At 33.7% G+C, this 18,908-nt stretch overlaps 1 protein-coding gene across 3 annotated transcripts in view; it reads left to right on the forward strand.

The window, feature by feature from the left end:
* Positions 1-202: 202 nt before the first annotated feature.
* The window catches only part of LOC145268701 (trafficking protein particle complex subunit 8-like), a 194,679-nt gene continuing 175,973 nt past the window's right edge, over positions 203-18,908 (forward strand). For all 3 annotated transcript variants that reach the window (XM_080124237.1, XM_080124236.1, XM_080124238.1), the window contains exons 1-3: positions 203-446; positions 8,904-9,078; positions 10,134-10,296. In XM_080124237.1, the coding sequence (XP_079980363.1) occupies positions 320-446; positions 8,904-9,078; positions 10,134-10,296 (465 nt within the window). In that variant the 5' untranslated portion in view covers positions 203-319. The remainder of the gene's footprint in view (positions 447-8,903; positions 9,079-10,133; positions 10,297-18,908) is intronic.

Raw genomic sequence — 18,908 nt, forward strand, 5'->3', positions numbered from 1 at the left:
CTTTGACCCCTATTATGACCCCTTAAAATTTGTTTTGGGCTCAAATTAAGTTATTAAGTTAGATCCATGTCCAAGGAACCTATATCTAAAATTTCAAGTGTTTAGACTCCAAATTGTCGGAGGAGTTTCTCAAAGGTCAAATCATTGAACTTTGACCCCTTAATCACCAAATTTCTGGCCGAAAACCGATCACATCGATTTTCCCAAATCTCAGTACCCTGTATATAAAATTTCGCCTTAAAATTGAGTTATTGCGTATGGAAATGTGTACATACAGACATACACTTTCACTTTTCTAGATATATAGATTTATTGGTTGATGATTACAATTGATATACTTTTTTTTTTCTTTTCAGCCACTACACCATGGTTTGAAGCATATCGAGAATGTTTTCTGCACTTGTTGCCGCCATCAGATCATGAATTTCTCAACCACTGTCTAGCATGTATCCTTTAACTTGTGGGCAATCACAGACGATTCGTTTTCTTTTATTTTTTTTATCATAAACATTCATCTTGTTCATCTCAATTCAGACAACTTGATTTCTACACTTGAATCAGGCTGTCTGAAGATATTGGCTTCCTGACTTAAACGTACCAAACCCGTTTTTTCCCCCCCTTTACAAACATGGCTCTATGAACAAATTTATCTACAGGGTGGTCAAAAAGTCAGGTAACATGTTAAAGGTAGAAAAAACAATATGATCCATTATAATCTCTATTCGTTTAATATTATTTGTTTAAATATTTGAGTGTAATACATAAACTACCCCTCCTGATTTCTGGCTTTGGGGCTATGTAAAGGATAGCGTTTATGGCAAGAAGCCTGATACAATAGCGTCTTTAAAGTTATTTATTGAAGAGGAGATTGCGCGGATATCAGCTGACATGATTACACGTGTTACACAATCAGTGGTTAATCGCTTCCAGCGATTGATAGAGAGAAATGGACGACAATTAACAAAATAAACATATTTCATGTTTGTTGCATTTTATATTTCAATGTATGGTACTTAAATATACGTGTATTGCTAATATCGTTTTTCTTTAAAATGTTACCTGACTTTTTGACCACCCTGCAGTTGACCTTTGACAACTAAATATTTTTGTTTACTAGCCAAACGCACATGATTTTTAGAATATGACATTTTCGTTCTGTGATGAGTATGTACATCATAAAGATTTTTCGGTATTTTTTTTTTTTAAATAAGTGTAATTCTAAATATACAACAAATTTTATGTTGATACTTGAACGTATAAACATTCTAATTTCTTCAGATGTTTTTTAAACAGCCTTCGTTAAAAAAAAAAGAAAAGTATATTGTTCTATTAAACTTTTATTATTTAAATAATTTAACTTTGTTTTATATAAAAAAAAAAATGTTGAAAAGATATTTTTCACTCAGTAGGTGAGCTTTGGAAGATTGTCAGTGAACGAAATACAATCGCCAAAAGATAAACGTTTCATTTTTTTCTAGTCGCCACTTTGAAAAATCACTCACAATGTAGAGCCCTGACAAAACTCAATCATGTTCTACAAAGCCAAAACAATTTTTCTCCACAAAACAATCCCCCCCCCAAACACATAGGAATAAATAATTGAAATATAAAGAGCTTGAGGCATAAAACCTTTTTTTTTTTTTTTCAAAATGACTGGATTCAACATTAAATAATCGGAAAGCATTAATATGCCAGAATACAAAACAGCCAAATCAGTTTTGACACATGCCGGAGTGTCAATTATTCGCTAGTGGCATAATAAAGGAATTTTCTTATAAAGTAAAATCACAATTCAAGTTTGTAACAACTAACAAAGTTTTGTTTTGAGAAATTAAAATCAGAGATGCTAGTTTTTTTCTTTAATCTGAAAACAGATTACTGTTTAAATTGCTAGAGCTTTTTTTAGATGCATATGTATTATGACCAAATTTTTTTTTTTTTTTTTTTAACAAGAAAAAAAAAAACTGATTTCTCTCTTACGATAATTGTCTCTGAAAAATGAAAATATTAATTTTGCCCTAAAATCTAACTGGTGCTACCAGACCAAGCTGTCTAAAGATATTGGCTTCCTGAGACGAAATGCACCTAACATTGAGGCTTTTTGTTTTTCTACTTCCTTTTGCAAAACTTAGTTATGTTCTGCAAAACCAAACTCAAAAACAACCCACCTTTTCCCCCTTTTCCTTCTTCCCATTTCCCCTTTCTCTTTCTATCTCCCCCACTTCCTGACAGGTTTCCGTAACTTAAAATGTACCAAAAATTAATACTGTAACCCTTTTCCCTTTCTCATTACAAAACTCATGTTCTGCAAGGCAAGGAAGAAAAACGATAAAATCCACTATAAAACAACCAAACCAAACAATACAAACTAGCGATTGAAGATACAAAAAGCTTGAAGAATAAAAACCTTCTACAAAATAACTGGATGCAATATGAATACTTCTTCCAAAATAACTGAATTCGGCATTAAATAACCTGAAAAGGGTTGATATGCTGTAAAACAACCAAACCAAACTAAAATCTAAAACCATATACAGACATAATAGAAAAGAATACACTCATAGAAACAGTTTATTTCAATAAACATAATTTATAGAACAAAAAAAAAATAAATAAATGGTCACAAATTTAATAACTAATACTTGGTTCACATTCCCTTTGATATTTTTGATGCCAGGACCATTCTAGGCATGGCATTTATCAGTCGACTAATATCATCTTGAAGAATTTCTTGCCATATATGATGCAATAATGCTAAAAGTTCTGGCTTCGTTTTCTTTTTGCAAAAGTTCTCGATCTAATATGCCCCAAAGGTTTTCGATTGGGTTCATATCTGGAGGCTGACTTGCTCATGGAACTTTATTAATCCCATTTTTGCTCCACCAATGTTAGGTCACCCTAGCAGAGTGACAAGGAGCTCCACCTTCCATAAATGGGGAGTTAACTTGGTTCATTTTACTACTTGAGAATATTGGTAGGAGTTCTTCATGTAATATTGAAACATATTTAGCAGAATTGACTTTTCTTTTGCACTCCAAGGACCCAATACCATAACCGAGAACCCCCATGTTTCAGCATTACCTGCAGTCTTTGTAAGTCTCCCTCTTGCTGAGGGAGCCTTCATACCCATACCCTTCCATTGTCGGGAAATAATGCAAATCGTATCTAACAAGAGAAAATGACATTGGTCCAAAAGGTCACGGGTCTCTCCACAATCTCACAACCCCAATCTTTTTTTGCACTTCATATTGGCAGGACGAAGAGGTTTCCTTCTCGCAGCTCTACCGTAGTAGCCCAGCTTGTGAAGATACCTGACAGCTGTTCTATAACTGACAATGTGTTATTTTGCACCAAGGATCCGCTTCAACATTTCTTTTCACAAAACGCAACGTTATTTCAGAGTGCCCGGGACGACCTGGATGAGGTTTTGTGCACTCTTTGTCCTCTCTTGTGAATTGTACAATCACTCTATTAACGGTAGAAAAGGGCTGTTGAAAGATTTCCTGCTATTTTGCGGTGACTAAGACCGCTACATGTTAACCTATGATTCGTCCTCACAGAAATTCTGATAGGTCTGATGATCCTTTGGTTTGTGGTATGCTTTAATGCTGTTAGATGCAGTTTTGAGATACTCTAAGTTATTTCAGCATTATTCTTATCTGTAAATATAAATAAGTATATACTAATCTTAGAAAAAATATTTATCCTAGTGTCTATTCTTTTTTGTCATGTCTGCGTATATATGGTTTCTACACTTGTCGTCGCCATCAGATCATGAATTTCTCGACCACTGTCTAGCAAATCATGAGAAGGTAAGGATGTTGGAGGACTTGTTTCATCAAATAATAACTTACTATTCTTTCCACCCATATACTCAATGGATATCTTTTGTTTTATTTTTGATTTTCATATTGGTTGAAACTAATTGGAGTTGTTTCTGGAAAAAAATTTCTTCCTTCATACTTTCTTCTTTCTCTCTCTCCATGCACGCACAGTGGAGCAGGTTGTAAAATACAACTCTGTCAGCTTTTTTTTTTTTTATCCCCCCCCCCCGACAAAGGAGGGATTAGACCTAGTAATTCACTCCCGTTTGTTTGTTTGCACTTTCCTCAATAACCACTCCTTGAATTTAAAAAAAAAAATTTTGCACAAATATTAGTCATGGTGAAGGTAAATTTTTGCCGGAATGGATTTTCTGGGATAACTCTAGTTGCTCCCTCAGTAGGGGGCCATTATAGGGGTAAAATTGCCCCCTAAATCATTTGTCTGTTTGCACTTTTCTCAATAACCACTCCATGAATTTTTTTAAAAGATTTTGCGTGAACATTAGTCATGGTGAGAGTAAATTAACTTGTGGAAGGGGACTGCACATGCTGAACTTTTTTTATTTTTTTTTTTATTTTTTATTTTTTTTGGTCACATCCCTGTAAAATGATCCCAAATTAACTTGTGGAAGGGGGCTGCACATGCTGAACTTTTTTTATTTTTTTATTTATTTATTTATTTTTTTTTTTTGGTCACATCCCTGTAAAATGATCCCAAACAATGTAATGAAACCCAGAAAAACATTAGCCTGCTTAGTTTAATTTTTTATTATTTAATTATCATTTCTTTTTTAATATGTATTGTTATCTTAAATTAAGGCTTATTCTGTACATACAGTTGTTTGATATTTAACTTATGCAGTTTAATAGGTTTGTGAATCTTTAAAGTTTATGATTAGCAATACCAGACACTATAACATTCAGCACTGGACAAGGTGCACACTGCTACTTAATTTGACATTCATAGTTTTAAAATCAGTAATAAGTACATTTCTTCTACCTCCATCAAAATATAATTTATATAACTGGATTCACAATAAAATTTACTTTAAAATGGTATTTTAATATTTTTGTTGTGATTTGTATATTCAAAGAACTTGCAATTTAAATCCAACTATTAATGATGTTTGCAAATAAGCGTTCGGGGTGTGTTCATATAAACACTCAAAGCGGAAATTGTACTCGTTGACGACGTTTCTAATTGTTTTAGCTAGTTAGAGAAAAGATTTGTCGTTGCTACGGAATTTGAACAAAACACGTACGTCTTTCCAATCAAAAGTTAGAATGTCTCAAAATTGACGCTTTGTAATACAAAGATAAGTAACAATAGAAACTGTGTTCAAATGCTATTTGATAGCGAATATATTAATTTGTCCTAAAATTTGAAAAGAATTGGATAAAAAATTTTTGTGCTAGAATTGTTAGAAATACTGACAAGCGCTTATAAACATGAGAATTTTTATGCGTCGTCGAGCACACAAAAAAATCTGTAAACACGCGTTCGTCAACTAATTTACAAAAAAAGTATTCATTTTATTTTTATTATTTAGAAAACATAAGTTTTAATTATGGAAAGGAAAAGAAGATTTTAAAAAAATAAATTCTTTGAAAAACAATGACCGACGCTTTTAAATGAGTTAAAACGCGCAAACCACTTTTCCAGTAAAAGAATAACTTTTATTGGGTTTGTTTTACAATCCACAGAGGTATGAAAAAGTGTCCAAAAAAATTAAAAAAAGTAACAAATAAATGTTACCAAAGGCAAGTACTCTTCTACCTACCTCGATAAACTTTTGGTGCTGTAAATGTTTTTTCTGTTCAAAAAACAAATAGTGTCAAGCCTTACATGAGAACAAGAAAAAAATGTCCGCAATGTCTCTTGAAGTTGCGACAATGACTTAAAAATAAGAAATTATACAAAATAGTGGTAGAAACTCCACTGATAACTGTCAGAGTAACTTAAAGCCGTTCAAAATGAAATTTAATTATCCTAATTAGTTTAATAATGAACTTGAAAACTTAATTTTAATCTGTACAAAATTTCCTTTAATTTGATATGCTACAAGCCATATTTTGTTAATAATTTCTTTGAATCATATCGTGGTAGCCATCTTGGATTTTTCATTGTGTAATGACAAATGATAAAGTCCATCAGAATAATATTTCGCATGATGATGAAGTCTTACCTCCCAGTTTTTAAAGTGTTTTTTTTATGATGCTTCTACTGGAAGCTGTTAAAATGAAACTTGATTATGCTAAGTAGTATGCTAATTCGTTTAATGTACTTGAAAACCATTCTGATTGGTACAAAATTTCCTTTAATTTGATATGCTATAAGCCATATTTTGTTAATTTCTTTGAATCATGTCATGGTGGTATCTTCGATTTCCCAGTCGCCATCTTGGATTTTTCATGATGTTATAATTTTTTTTCATGATGTTATAATGGGAAATGATAATTTTATAAAAAAACGATACATTAATTACTTCCTATGGTGATAAAGTCTTACTTACCATTTTTCTTAGCTGTTTTTGTTTTTAATTCAATTTTCACCCCAAACAAGGCACAGTGCAACTTTGAAGTAAGGGGCTACTATCGGGGACATAATTTGCAGGGGCATTATGAAGGGAGATCAGTAGAAAGATGTTTGTTCACATTACACTTGAACTTCTACATATCAGTACAGTTCAGAAAGCAGAATCCCGGAAGGGAGTTCCAAAGACTTGCAGTTCTGGGGAAGAAACTATTGGAGTAAACGGCTTTCTTACACCTAGGGATCTCTACTGTAAAGGGGTGGAACTTAGTTACTTGTCAGGTTTTTCGGGAGGGGAGTCACGTCGAGGAGGTACAAGTGCTTGCAGTTCGTCAGAGCATTCACCATTAAAGTATTTGTAGAACAGGCAGAGGGATGCAGTATTTTGCCGATGGGACAGAGGTTGAAGCCTAGATGACAGTTCAAGACCTATCAGGTTGGCTACTCTTTTGAACACTGTCCAGGAGTAAGAGACAAGTAGCAGATGCACCAGCCCAAATGTGACAACAGTACTCCATACATGGACGAATGGTGGCCTTATAGAGGTACAGGGTACTTTCAGGCATAAGTAATTTTCTAGCACAGTAGAGAAAGCCCACTTTCTTTGCAGCAGACTTGGCAATGCTCTCAATGTATATATTCCAATTCCTGTTCCCTATAAACGTTAGGCCGAGGAGTTTAAAAGTACTTTCAGGCAATGTGTTCTTGACCGTTGCTATTGGTGGTAGAGAAGGTTTCTTGTAATTATTGAAGGAAACAAGCTTAGTCTTGGCAGCATTGAATGTGACCATCCATTTATGTCCCCATTCCACTACAGATTGGAGGTCATCCTCTAGTGTTTCTGCCATTTCCTTAGATATGTGTTCATTTGTTTTCCCCTCATGCCTTTTACAGAGAGTGGTGTCTTCGGCAAATATACCCATCTTCGAAACAATTTTATCACAATTTTATTTTTATGTTGTTTCTACTTAAAGCTGTTAAAACAAAGCTGAAATATGCTAATTAGTATGCAAGTTATCAAGTAAGATGGTCATAAATAACGCCAACTGAACCTTCAATGGGATTATGATACGTTCCAAATTTTATCATAATATCTTAAAGATCTGAAGATACAGTTTTTTTAAAGATAGGTTAGTCTGTAAATTGTGCAAATTTCCTACCATTTCCAGTCACAAGCTTATATGCATTTGAATAGGACTGACTTAAGGCAAAATGTCCAGTGAACCACACATTTTTGGATACTTTGAATGGTCATAACTCCAGTTCTAATAGGCCAATTTTAAAAAACTAAATATATTTCTTTGTTTTTTATGGTCTTTTCAATAATGCTTGATTTGAGTTTATTCACTCTAAAGAAAAAAATGATGTGGTATTTCTATTATTATTTCAAATTTCTCATTCAGACATAATCTATGCAGGTTTTTTTTAATTTCTATATGTACTACCTTATGTTATTTTCTAGTGCTGTTATTTGCAGTCTTCATCAAAGCGACAACCTAATGAATCCATCTCTTTTTTAGCCAGTCTATAGTGCCTTCTTTATCTATATAGTACTGGGTGAATTAATTCGGAAGATACTTAACATGTTGTTGGTTGGCCCATTTTTCTAGAGCTCTTTTGGGAGGAGCCCAAGCTCCCCACATTCGGAACCTTATACTAGGCTTTCTTTGTACTCAAATGGAGATAAATATAGTTTAACATGTGCTATTAAAAACATGGCAGAGACAGCAATCTCTAACTTGATTCAGATTGACAGATGTTTACATAAACTCCAGAGTAAAGACTGTCTAAAGGTGAAACAGTAAATGCAATGAATTCGTCATTTAAAACTTGTAAAATAGTAATATCTCCGTCCCAATGTTTTTAATATCTATTTCTTTGCTTCTCTCTAGCTATTTCTCTTGGGAGATGATTATTATAACAGCTGCCCATGATCAAGGCTTGATGACTGATGCTTTTAAGAAAATGAGTAGTCTAGTCTAAGCAATGACAGCAAGTACAGGTTCTGCCACACAGAATTAGAGAGTGTGAGCTACCTGGCATCCAACTGTAAGGTGCTGTTGTGGGGTGGCTACTATGCAATGCTACGCAATAGGTGTAACTATCTCGATTGGACCATCTGTAAAAAGTTTAATATCAAGTGTAGCGGCAAGTCCATGGAACATATACCAGAAAAAAACAGTTGGAAATAAGTCTTACACCGGCCACTATGATTATGCGATTCCTACAACAATGTACAGTAGAACTTTGGGAAACAGTGACCCTAGGGTACGTTTTTTTTTTTTTTTTTTTTCAGGTTACAATGTGGAGTACAATGTTTTTCCAGACCCTGGTTATGGTATTTGCCCCACCTTACAATGTTATTTTTAATGTTATTTGTATTATATATATATGTGTAATATGTATTGTATTTTGTTACTAATTTTTAGTGCTGTATTCTGAGGTTCTACTGTATTTTCATCTAACTCTGTGAAATTTGTCTTTAATGATCAAACCTTTTTTTCTAGTGTCACCTTTTAAAGATTCTCCTTAACTTTTAACCCAAGGCATGTTTGTTGTTTCTTCTGGCCACACGGATCCTCTGGGAGTATTCAATACGTTATCACAACAACAGAGCCAACAACACAACCAGTTTCCAAACAAGTTGCCCAAATGGTTCTGTCCGAACATTCTCAAGTACTATGTGCTTTTACATGACGTAGTGGAAGGAGAACAAGCGAAGTAAGTATCATTATTAGTGTTGGGATAATTAACTGAAACCGGGGAACCAAAATATCGGAACTTTTTTTTTTTTTTTTTTGAGAAATTAGTATGATAATCAGAAAATTTTTAGCATAATGTCCTATTGCAAAAACGGTTCTTTTTTTTTTTTTTTTTTTTGCTTTAGACATAATTTGGTTATTTGCAGAATTCCCCCTATATTAAGATAAAAATAAAGAAAAATTTTATGTCTGTACCCGCAAAGAAATGATAATTTATTCCAAAATTCATGCAAGTTGATGGTTTAAAATGATCTGACAAGACTTGATTCCAAATATTTCTCATATGTTATATCTCCCCTCTTTGGTTTTCATACATAAAGTAAATTTCACAGTGTATAAAGATTATTTGATACTGGGGATATTAATAATCGTATGAAATTAGGAATTAAAAAAAGTCATAACTTTTTTAGCTATTGGAATTTTCTGATGCCAAAAATGGTTCTTTTAATTATTTTATGTTTGTCTTTCTTTAACACTTAATTTTCCCAAACTGTAGCATTTAAAGCTGGTGACGTTAACATCGTACCAACGTGACACGCATATGAACTGATTAAAAATAAACTAAAATGAAAGTTCAAAATGTACGATTTTTTTTCAATTTTGACCCATTTTTGGGAGGCAGGACTGGTGGGGGGGGGTAGTGGATAAAGGGGACTAGGGAGGGGAGACTAGTGGATAAGGGGGAAGAGCGAGGGGGGGGGCAAGACTAGTGGCTGGGGTAAGGGCGAGACTAGTGGATAACGGGGACCAGGGAGGGGAGATTAGTGGATAAGGGGGACCAGATGGGGGCAGCCTAGTTTTTTGCTTGTAAAAAATTAATTTACATATGTGATTATTCTTTTTTTTTCTTTTTATCATCAATTATTTATAAAAGAGTCAGCCTTCCCTTTTTTGCTCGTAAAGTTAAATATGCGTACTTAATTATTCATGCCGCAAAGTAAACCAGACACGTGTACGTTCACTTTTATTGTATAACATTTTATGTTTCCATTTCTTTATTCTCCCTCTCTTTAGAGCCGAAACTGTCTACCAGAACATGAAGACAACGTTTGGCGCTCATCTATGTCATTTACTACAAATAAATTCACGTTCTGTACAGACAGCAGAGACACTGAAGAACGATCAAAATATGCCGGATCCTTGGAGCCAGTTTTTACACAGAGCGCCGGAAACAAATGTAAGTATTTTATATAAAAAATAAAATAAAAAAAATCTTGTACCTTTCATTCAAATCTTATAACCAATGGTACTAGTGATATTTTATATTCATGATATTGATATTTTTTTATTTTAACTTAATTTTTATTTAATTTTTATGTTCCAATTTGGAAAAATTGATTTTTTAAAAAAAAAAAACATTTTTATTTATGCATGCGTGCGAGTTTGCAAAGTGTATTATAAGTAGAAATTGTGTATATATATATGTGCGTGTGTGTATGCGTACATACATGCATACATATGTGATTGTGGTGTGTCGATTGATTTAAACATTTTCTGAATTTTGATCGATTATAGATTTAAAAAAAAAAAAAGTAAATAAATGGTCGCCTATATTCGAATTTTTTACCCCCATCACTAATCCTAAATCTGGGAGGGAGCTTGTCACTCTAACTTAGGCTTAATGGCATTGTAAGTTAATTTTTTTTTTTTTTTTTTTTTTTTTTTTTAATATATACTAACTTTTCAGGCATGCTCCCACCCCCATATACCTCCAATAGTCAGAGGCCACCTTGGTATTATGTAGCGATTAGCCAGTTTTTATAGACAAAGTATAAAATTTAAAATATGAATTTTGCAAACGGTTTCAGCACATTAAAAGTATACAGATTGGTAGATAATTAAATTCCCCCACCCCAAAAATTAAAACAACTTTTTCTTTCAATCAAAATGGCAGAGAATGCCATTGCAACCGAAAAAAAAAAAAATGGGTCACAGTGGCCGGGCACAAATGTGAAATGCAAAACTTGGGAAGAAGACAAAAACTTATGGACAAACGCTTTTGCCCATGCGTCCACAAGTGCTTATGACATTGCAAAATAAGTGTTTTAAACATAGTTTTAGTTTAATATGCATGTGTGACTTGCAAAAAAAAAAAAAGCGATGTGAAAATTTTTTTAAATAAATAAAAAATAAAAATGGCTAGAGTTGAAAACTTTACCTACTTAGGAAGCTCAATAAACAAAGAAAGGACTATGAGTTGCAGTGCAGGATGGATAAGGCCTCAGCAGTATTTAACCAGCTCTACAAGATGTAGAAAAAAACAAAAAGTTAATTCATTGAACATGATGGAAGACCATGAAATATGGAAGATTCTAGTCACTGACATCTGAATGAGCTTGAATGAAATGATTAACTGAATTTCTAAATTGGTAGTTTTAATTATATTTATCTTCAATCGTTGCAAGCTATTCTTATCACTTCCAAGTGGAGAGGATGTAATTATGTTTGATGCCGGATGCTGCATGAAGCTAGTTCCTGAGCTAGTTCTCACCTGCCTGTGTTCAGCTCAATAGCGGAGTTATGGTCAGATGGATAAGCAATGTCAGGACATATGGGACACAGGATATCTGCTATGATACCCTGCTGACAAGGCTGAATATACTAAAGCTCCTCTCCCTGAAACCTTCCTCCTCCTCTTCCATTCCTCAGAGACCTTTCTCCCCTCTTCCCCTTCCTCCTCCTCCTGTCCTCCTCCTCTTCCCCCTGCTCCTCCTCTTCCCGTCCTCGGAGACCTTTCTCCTCCTCCTCTTCCCGTCCTCGGAGACCTTTCTCCTCCTCCTCTTCCCGTCCTCGGAGACCTTTCTCCTCCTCCTCTTCCCGTCCTCGGAGACCTTTCTCCTCCTCCTCTTCCCGTCCTCGGAGACCTTTCTCCTCCTCCTCTTCCCGTCCTCGGAGACCTTTCTCCTCCTCCTCTTCCCGTCCTCGGAGACCTTTCTCCTCCTCCTCTTCCCGTCCTCGGAGACCTTTCTCCTCCTCCTCTTCCCGTCCTCGGAGACCTTTCTCCTCCTCCTCTTCCCGTCCTCGGAGACCTTTCTCCTCCTCCTCTTCCCGTCCTCGGAGACCTTTCTCCTCCTCCTCTTCCCGTCCTCGGAGACCTTTCTCCTCCTCCTCTTCCCGTCCTCGGAGACCTTTCTCCTCCTCCTCTTCCCGTCCTCGGAGACCTTTCTCTTCCTCCTCTTCCCGTCCTCGGAGACCTTTCTCCTCCTCCTCTTCCCGTCCTCGGAGACCTTTCTCCTCCTCCTCTTCCCGTCCTCGGAGACCTTCCTCCTCCTCTTTCCGTCATTGTCCTCCTCCTCCCGCCGTCCTCAGAGACCTTCCTCCTCTTCCTGCTCTTTCCATCCTCAAGATCTCCCACTTCTTCCTCCCCCTTGGGATCTCCCGTTGCAGCCTCTGTCCTCTTTGTTTACAGTCTATCCCTATATCCTGTACTGAATATCTTTCCCTCACTCTCTTCATCTATATCAATTTCTCTCTTTTTTTTCATCTTCATTCTGATAAAATGCATCCAACCATCTAATTGAACTGACCTTCAAATATTTTAGAAAATATAACATTTTTTCTACCACAATTCAAATATGTATGTATGTATGTCTGTATGTGTCCCTCTCCCCCATGTTTTTCTGTATCCTTCTTACCTTTTGTAGAGCATGAATTAAAACATTTAATGGGTTTGATCCTTTTTTTTTTTTTTTTTTTTTTCCTATCCTCAGAAATTATTTACTTTTTATTATTTTTTTTAAATAGTTCTAAATAAATTGTCATTTTTTTTTTATTTTTTTATTTTTGCTGATAGAGATTTTTTTTTTTATTATCCAAAATTTTTTTTTTTTAAATAGTTCTAAATTGTCATTTTTTTTTTTTAATTTATTTATTTTTGCTGATAGAGATTTTTTTTTTTATTATCCAAAATTTTTTTTTTTCTTATAAATTCATTTCCATTATGCACGGTTTAAATAAAAAAAAAACTAATACAAACACTAGAGACTAGATAATATTTATCCTAGTTATAAAATTTACCTTCATGTGAAGGCAGGTGAATAGCAACTTATCGAAATAAACTTTCTATAAAATAACCCAAGCACTTTCATCCATTCTTTTAATGTGGCCAAACGAAACCAACAAAGTTTTCTCTTCTGCACACATTTTAGACTCTCCAGATTTAATCTTCCTCTGAGGTCATCAGATCTAAACCTATATTTAAGAGTTTCAGCTGATAAAAATAAACTAATAATAAAAATTGGAAGGAAACTCCATGTTGCCTTCTCTATCAATCTGTGAGGACATTGCCAAAGCTGCTGCAAAGAAGGTGAGACCGGGATCATTAACTTTTTACCCTGGAGTAAACCTTACAAGATTTCTATAAACATGTTCATTTACAATTTTTAGTTCTTATGGTATACTAGCAGACTACCCGGCATTGCCTGGTTGTAAAATACATGCAAATATGATAATTTATGCAGATTTCATATTTATTATTATAGAACTAATTCTTTATTGATTATTATATTGTACCTTATATATAGTAGTGATTTTTCCAAAAGTTATAAAAATGACTTGGTTGCCATCAGCTAATAGGTTGGTGCAAAAATGTTTTTTGACATTCAACTAATATATATATATATATATATATATATATATAATGTATGTTTTGAAAATAATAAGCGGAAGTTTCTCAAGAGCTCTTTCGGCTATCATCTCATCAGAAGAAAATCGATAGCGTACAAAATAATATTATGTCGAAAATTGGCCAGCATTTGGTTGACAACCCGTGCTGTGCCGATAGATATAAAATAGAATGGTTTGAGGTGCTACATAGAGCGGACTCCAGAAACCATTTAAAGATTTTCGAGTCTGTCTCTATTGCGGTGCGTCAACCTTCTTTGTTCCGGCAAAAGGAGACATCAAACGCATTGTTTCTCTTTGGGGAACTTTGAATTTTTTCTCCTTTTTTTTTTTTGTTTTTTTTTTTTAATTTTTTTACCCCTCGTTGTGCCAATATTTTAATCGTTTTTTTAAACGTTAATAAATTTATTTTAGTGTCCCCGTATGTTTGGCACATTCATTAAGTTCCCCATTAGAACTCTTTATTTTCGACATAATATTATTTTGTATGCTATCGATTTTCTCCTGATGAGATGATAGCCGAAAGAGCTCTTGATAAACTTCCACTTATTTTCAAAACTGTATATAAATTCTGTACCTCCAAACATTTATTTATATATATATATATATATATATATATATATATATATATATATATAAACATTATTTTTGCACCAACCTAATAAAACGGAAACCCAAACACATAGCTCAGATAATAACAAATGTTGTAAGGCTAAGTCCATACGCCTACAAAAACTTCCAAAAATAATGTTAAAGGTATGAATGTATATTTGCACATACGTAGAAGTAACACGTTTAATCGACTTGCATCATAGGATCTGCATACTATTTTAAAAAAAAAAAAAAAAAGAAAGAAAGAAAAAAACCTTTCTCTCATTAAGATAATTGTGATTATCAACCAGTGATAATACAATTACCAATTCCGATACAATTACCAATTCCAATTCTTTATAAATCTCTAAATATAGATTTGTTATTTTTCCCGATTACTGTAAAAGTAAAAAAACGTGTTAAATGTGCATATATTTTTTTCAAACGTAAAAACACATTGGGGAGGGGAGGGGTATCTATAGATTTTAGTTTTACTGGTAGTTTAAAATCAATAAATATGTATTTTATCATTATGACCGGCAGTGAAAAATTTTGCTTTGAACAAAATCAAATAAAGACAAAGGAATCGTTTTTGGCATCGGAAAATAGGCATCAATTTTTTCCAATTCTGATACTCCCGAAACTTCTGATTTTTCTGATTCCCAATTTCGATATATCATCCCAACACTATCATCAACTAAATAGAACTGCCCCATATCAAAAAACAAAAATAAAGAAAAATCTTTACAATGTACATACCCATTACAAAACAAAAATATCGTATTCCAAAAGTCACATAATGATTTCTTTTTCACCATTTTTGAAAAGAATCTAAAAAAGCTCAACAATAATTCAGATTTGCAAGATTTATGTTGTTTAATGCCTATGAATTCCCATTAATCGCTTAAAAATGATTTTCTTTATAAAAAAAAAAATCTACTTGATCAATTTACATGATTTTTGGAATATATTTTTGTTTTGTTATAAGCATGCGCATCATATAGGGTTTTCTTTGTTTTTTTGTTTGTTTTTTTTTAATAAGGAGAATTCTACATTAGAAGCTAGAGCTGAAACATGTCCTAGTTAGATTTTTTTTTTTTTTTTTTTGTAAAAAAATATAGATTCTGTTATAAAACAAGAAAAAATAACAAAAAATACAGCCAACCCAAGGGAGATAATTTCCCAATAAAAAACTTTTCTGAGCGTCACCTCCCTTGCACCTTTATTTTTTAACAAAACAAAAACACGCGTGAAATGTCTATCCATGGTTTCACTGATATTGACAATTCACATAAGTATTCAGTAAAAATCTTAAAAAATATCCCAGTGACCCCTAAAGATTTACCTTTTTCTATAATTTATGGATACACCCTCAGACTCACAGTTCGATTTCTTGCAATACAGAGCTAACCCCTTTTCCTTAGTTAGAAAAAAACAAAAAAACATGGATTTTACACCTGATGAAGATCGTAAGTTTCAACGACCAAAACGTTGTGCCAACAACACCCGAGATGAGAATGATTGCCCGAACCATAAAAGCACCACAAACATTCAAAAATTCAGAATTGGAACGTATATTCCATTATTTGTAAATAGTTATGAATCTAGATGTGGTAAAATGTTGAAATTTTGAGTTGCTTCGTTTGCCTCTACTGCCTCTCTTTTTAGACCTCTACGAAAAAGAAAAAAAAGCTTTAGATACTATATATGGTCGATCACTAGGTGTATCAGAATTCTGAGGGAATTTTTGACACCCCTAACACGAAACTGCGAGTAAAATATAAGAAAATGGTAATTTATCTTTTAAAAGTGGGTTGTTTATTTTATTTATGGATTATACTTCCAAAATAAACTATTAAAGTTGTATAAAAAGTAATAGAAATATTTTGTTTTTATTTTTTAAAAAAACATTTTTTTTACGTAATGAAATCAATTGAATTTTACGAGTTCAGTATTTTTCAATTTTTTAACTTAAAAAATCTATCAAAATTTTTCTATTGATTTTATTTTTACGATATTTTCAATGTGAAATTTTATGCTCTTTCCAATAAACGGAATATAATATTTTAGACAAACAGTTGTTTTTTTGTTTTTTGTTTTTTATTTACGCCCCCCCCCCCATTTTGAAATGTCTATTAAAAAGTAAATAATTAATTTACTCACCAAAGTTTTATATATCATAAATTGAAGATCTAAAAGATCAATAAATAATATATTCCAATTTAAAACAAAAAAAAAAAGTGTTTAGAAATTTACCTGTAAAGTCCGAAGTTTAAAACCTTTTTTTATTTAAAACCACTTTGTTTTAAATGAAACCTTGGTCCTTGTTCCTTTTTAATTGAAAAAAGAAAAACGGGGTTTGAATTACATTTTTCGAGTAGTTATAAGCTTGAAAAGTTTATAAAAATTTCTTAGTTATAAAGTCAATTCTCTGTTGATTATTATATTGTACCTAATATATAGTAGTTATTTCCAAAAGTTATAAAAATGACTTGATTGCTTTCAGCTATTAGATAAGTGCAAAAATATTTTTTAATGTTCAACTATATATATATATATATATATATATATATACACACTAGCATTTCAGCCCGGATGTGTCTGTTGAGCAAAAAAAAAAAAAGTGTTAGTAGGAAGGCAGGCTCGAATCTGTATCTCGAAGAAGGAAAAGAATGGGGGGGAAAAACCTGACGTCTATGCTGTTACGACCACTACCAAACCGGAAGTGACATTTTTAAAATTAAGGCTAGACAATTGAAAGGAGTGGATGACTTTAAAAAATATTGGCGAAAAAAGCAAACTCCCCCCCCCCTGTAGAAAAGTTCCCAGTTGAAGGTGAAGATATTAATGTTTTTAGCCAAGTTTTCGATATTTGTCGTCTGAAAGGTCGGACTTTACAATGATACTGATCTTGGTAAAATCCGTCGCCTCTGTCAAAAGTTTTAGACAGACATGCAAACATACATACATACATACATTTATATATTGGCAACTGAAAATTTTTGACACAAACTGATTCAAAAGCTTGCCCTATTTCTGAATACCCTTTATGTAAAATTTCAAATGTTTAGACCAGAAATTGTCGGAGTAATTTGGTAGAAACCGCTGAGGTCAATTTTTTTTAACTTTAACCCCTATTATGACCCCTTAACATTTATTGTTTAGGGCTCAAACCAAGTTATTTAGTTAGATCCATGTCCAAGGAACCTATATCTAAAATTTCAAGTGTTTAGACCCAAAATTGTCGGAGGAGTTTGGTAGAGTTCTCAATGATCAAATCATTGAACTTTGACCCCTTAACAGCCAAAGTTCTGGCTGAAAACGGATAACAAAGATTTTCCCAAATCTAAGTACCCTGTATATCAAATTTCAAGTCTGTAGACTTAAAATCGAGAGAGTTATTGCGTAGGGAAATGTGTACACACACACACGTCCACTTTTATATATATATATATATATATATATATATATATATATATATATATACATCGACATATAGTCCTGTTTCGTTGTATTATATATATTCTCTATGTGTATACTCATCAGTGCCGCTAAACTAGCACCTCTCCCAAACCGAGGATTGAACCTAAAAACCATTGTGTTGATAGTCAGCAGTTCTACTGATCGACCCACGGGAGCGGTGCCTGTAAATAACCTCGCCAAATGTCTTTTTTAAACAAACATTTGGCCACCACTTTCATATTGGTCAAACCGCTTATTTATAAACAAACAGCGAGCCTCGCATTTTTTCAGCCAATTAAATAGCGTTGTGAGATTATTTACGACAGTGCTCTACCCAAAGAGAGGTGTTTAAAATATATTTGTAGTCTCATAACATTATTTTTGAACCAACCTAATAGAATAATAACCAAAACGTATCGCTCTCCAGCCTTATTTGGTACTATGTGAGCAAAGTCCATATACTTATAAAAACTTAAAAAATAATGTTAACGGTATAAAGTATGGATGGAGTATTGCTGCCACATCTGGGCTGGTGCATCTGCTACTAATCTCTCACTCCTTGACAAGGTTCAAAAGAGAGTCGCAAACCTGATAGGCCCAGAACTGGCATCTAAGCTTCAGCCTCTGTCCCATCGACGAAATGTTGCATCCCTCTGCCTTTTCTACAAGTATTTTAGTGGTGAATGTTCTGACGAACTGCAATCACTTGTGCCCCCACGACGTGAGCACCCTCGACAAACCCGACAGGCTGCTAAATCTAACCCCCACACTGTAGAGATCCCTAGATGTAAAAGATCTTTTTACTCCAATAGTTTCTTCCCCAGAACCGCTAGACTCTGGAATTCCATTCCAGGTCTCTGCTTCCCCAACAGTACTGACGTGCAGAAGTTCAAGTGTAACGTGAACCGACACCTTGCTGCCCAAATCCCTACATAGTACCCCAGTAGTTGTTGCCCCTGATAGTAGCCCCCTACACCAAAGTGGCAATTTGCCTTGTTTGGGGTGAAAAAGTAATAAAAAAAAATAAATAAATAAAAAAAAATGTATTTGCACATACATAGCAGTAACATGTTTAGTTGACTTACATCTGCCAAGTTTCAAGTTTTTTTTCAA

The sequence above is a fragment of the Euprymna scolopes genome, chromosome 44 (genome assembly GCF_053919585.1).
Source record: "Euprymna scolopes isolate OS-2025 chromosome 44, ASM5391958v1, whole genome shotgun sequence".
NCBI classification, from domain to species: Eukaryota; Metazoa; Mollusca; class Cephalopoda; order Sepiida; family Sepiolidae; genus Euprymna; species Euprymna scolopes.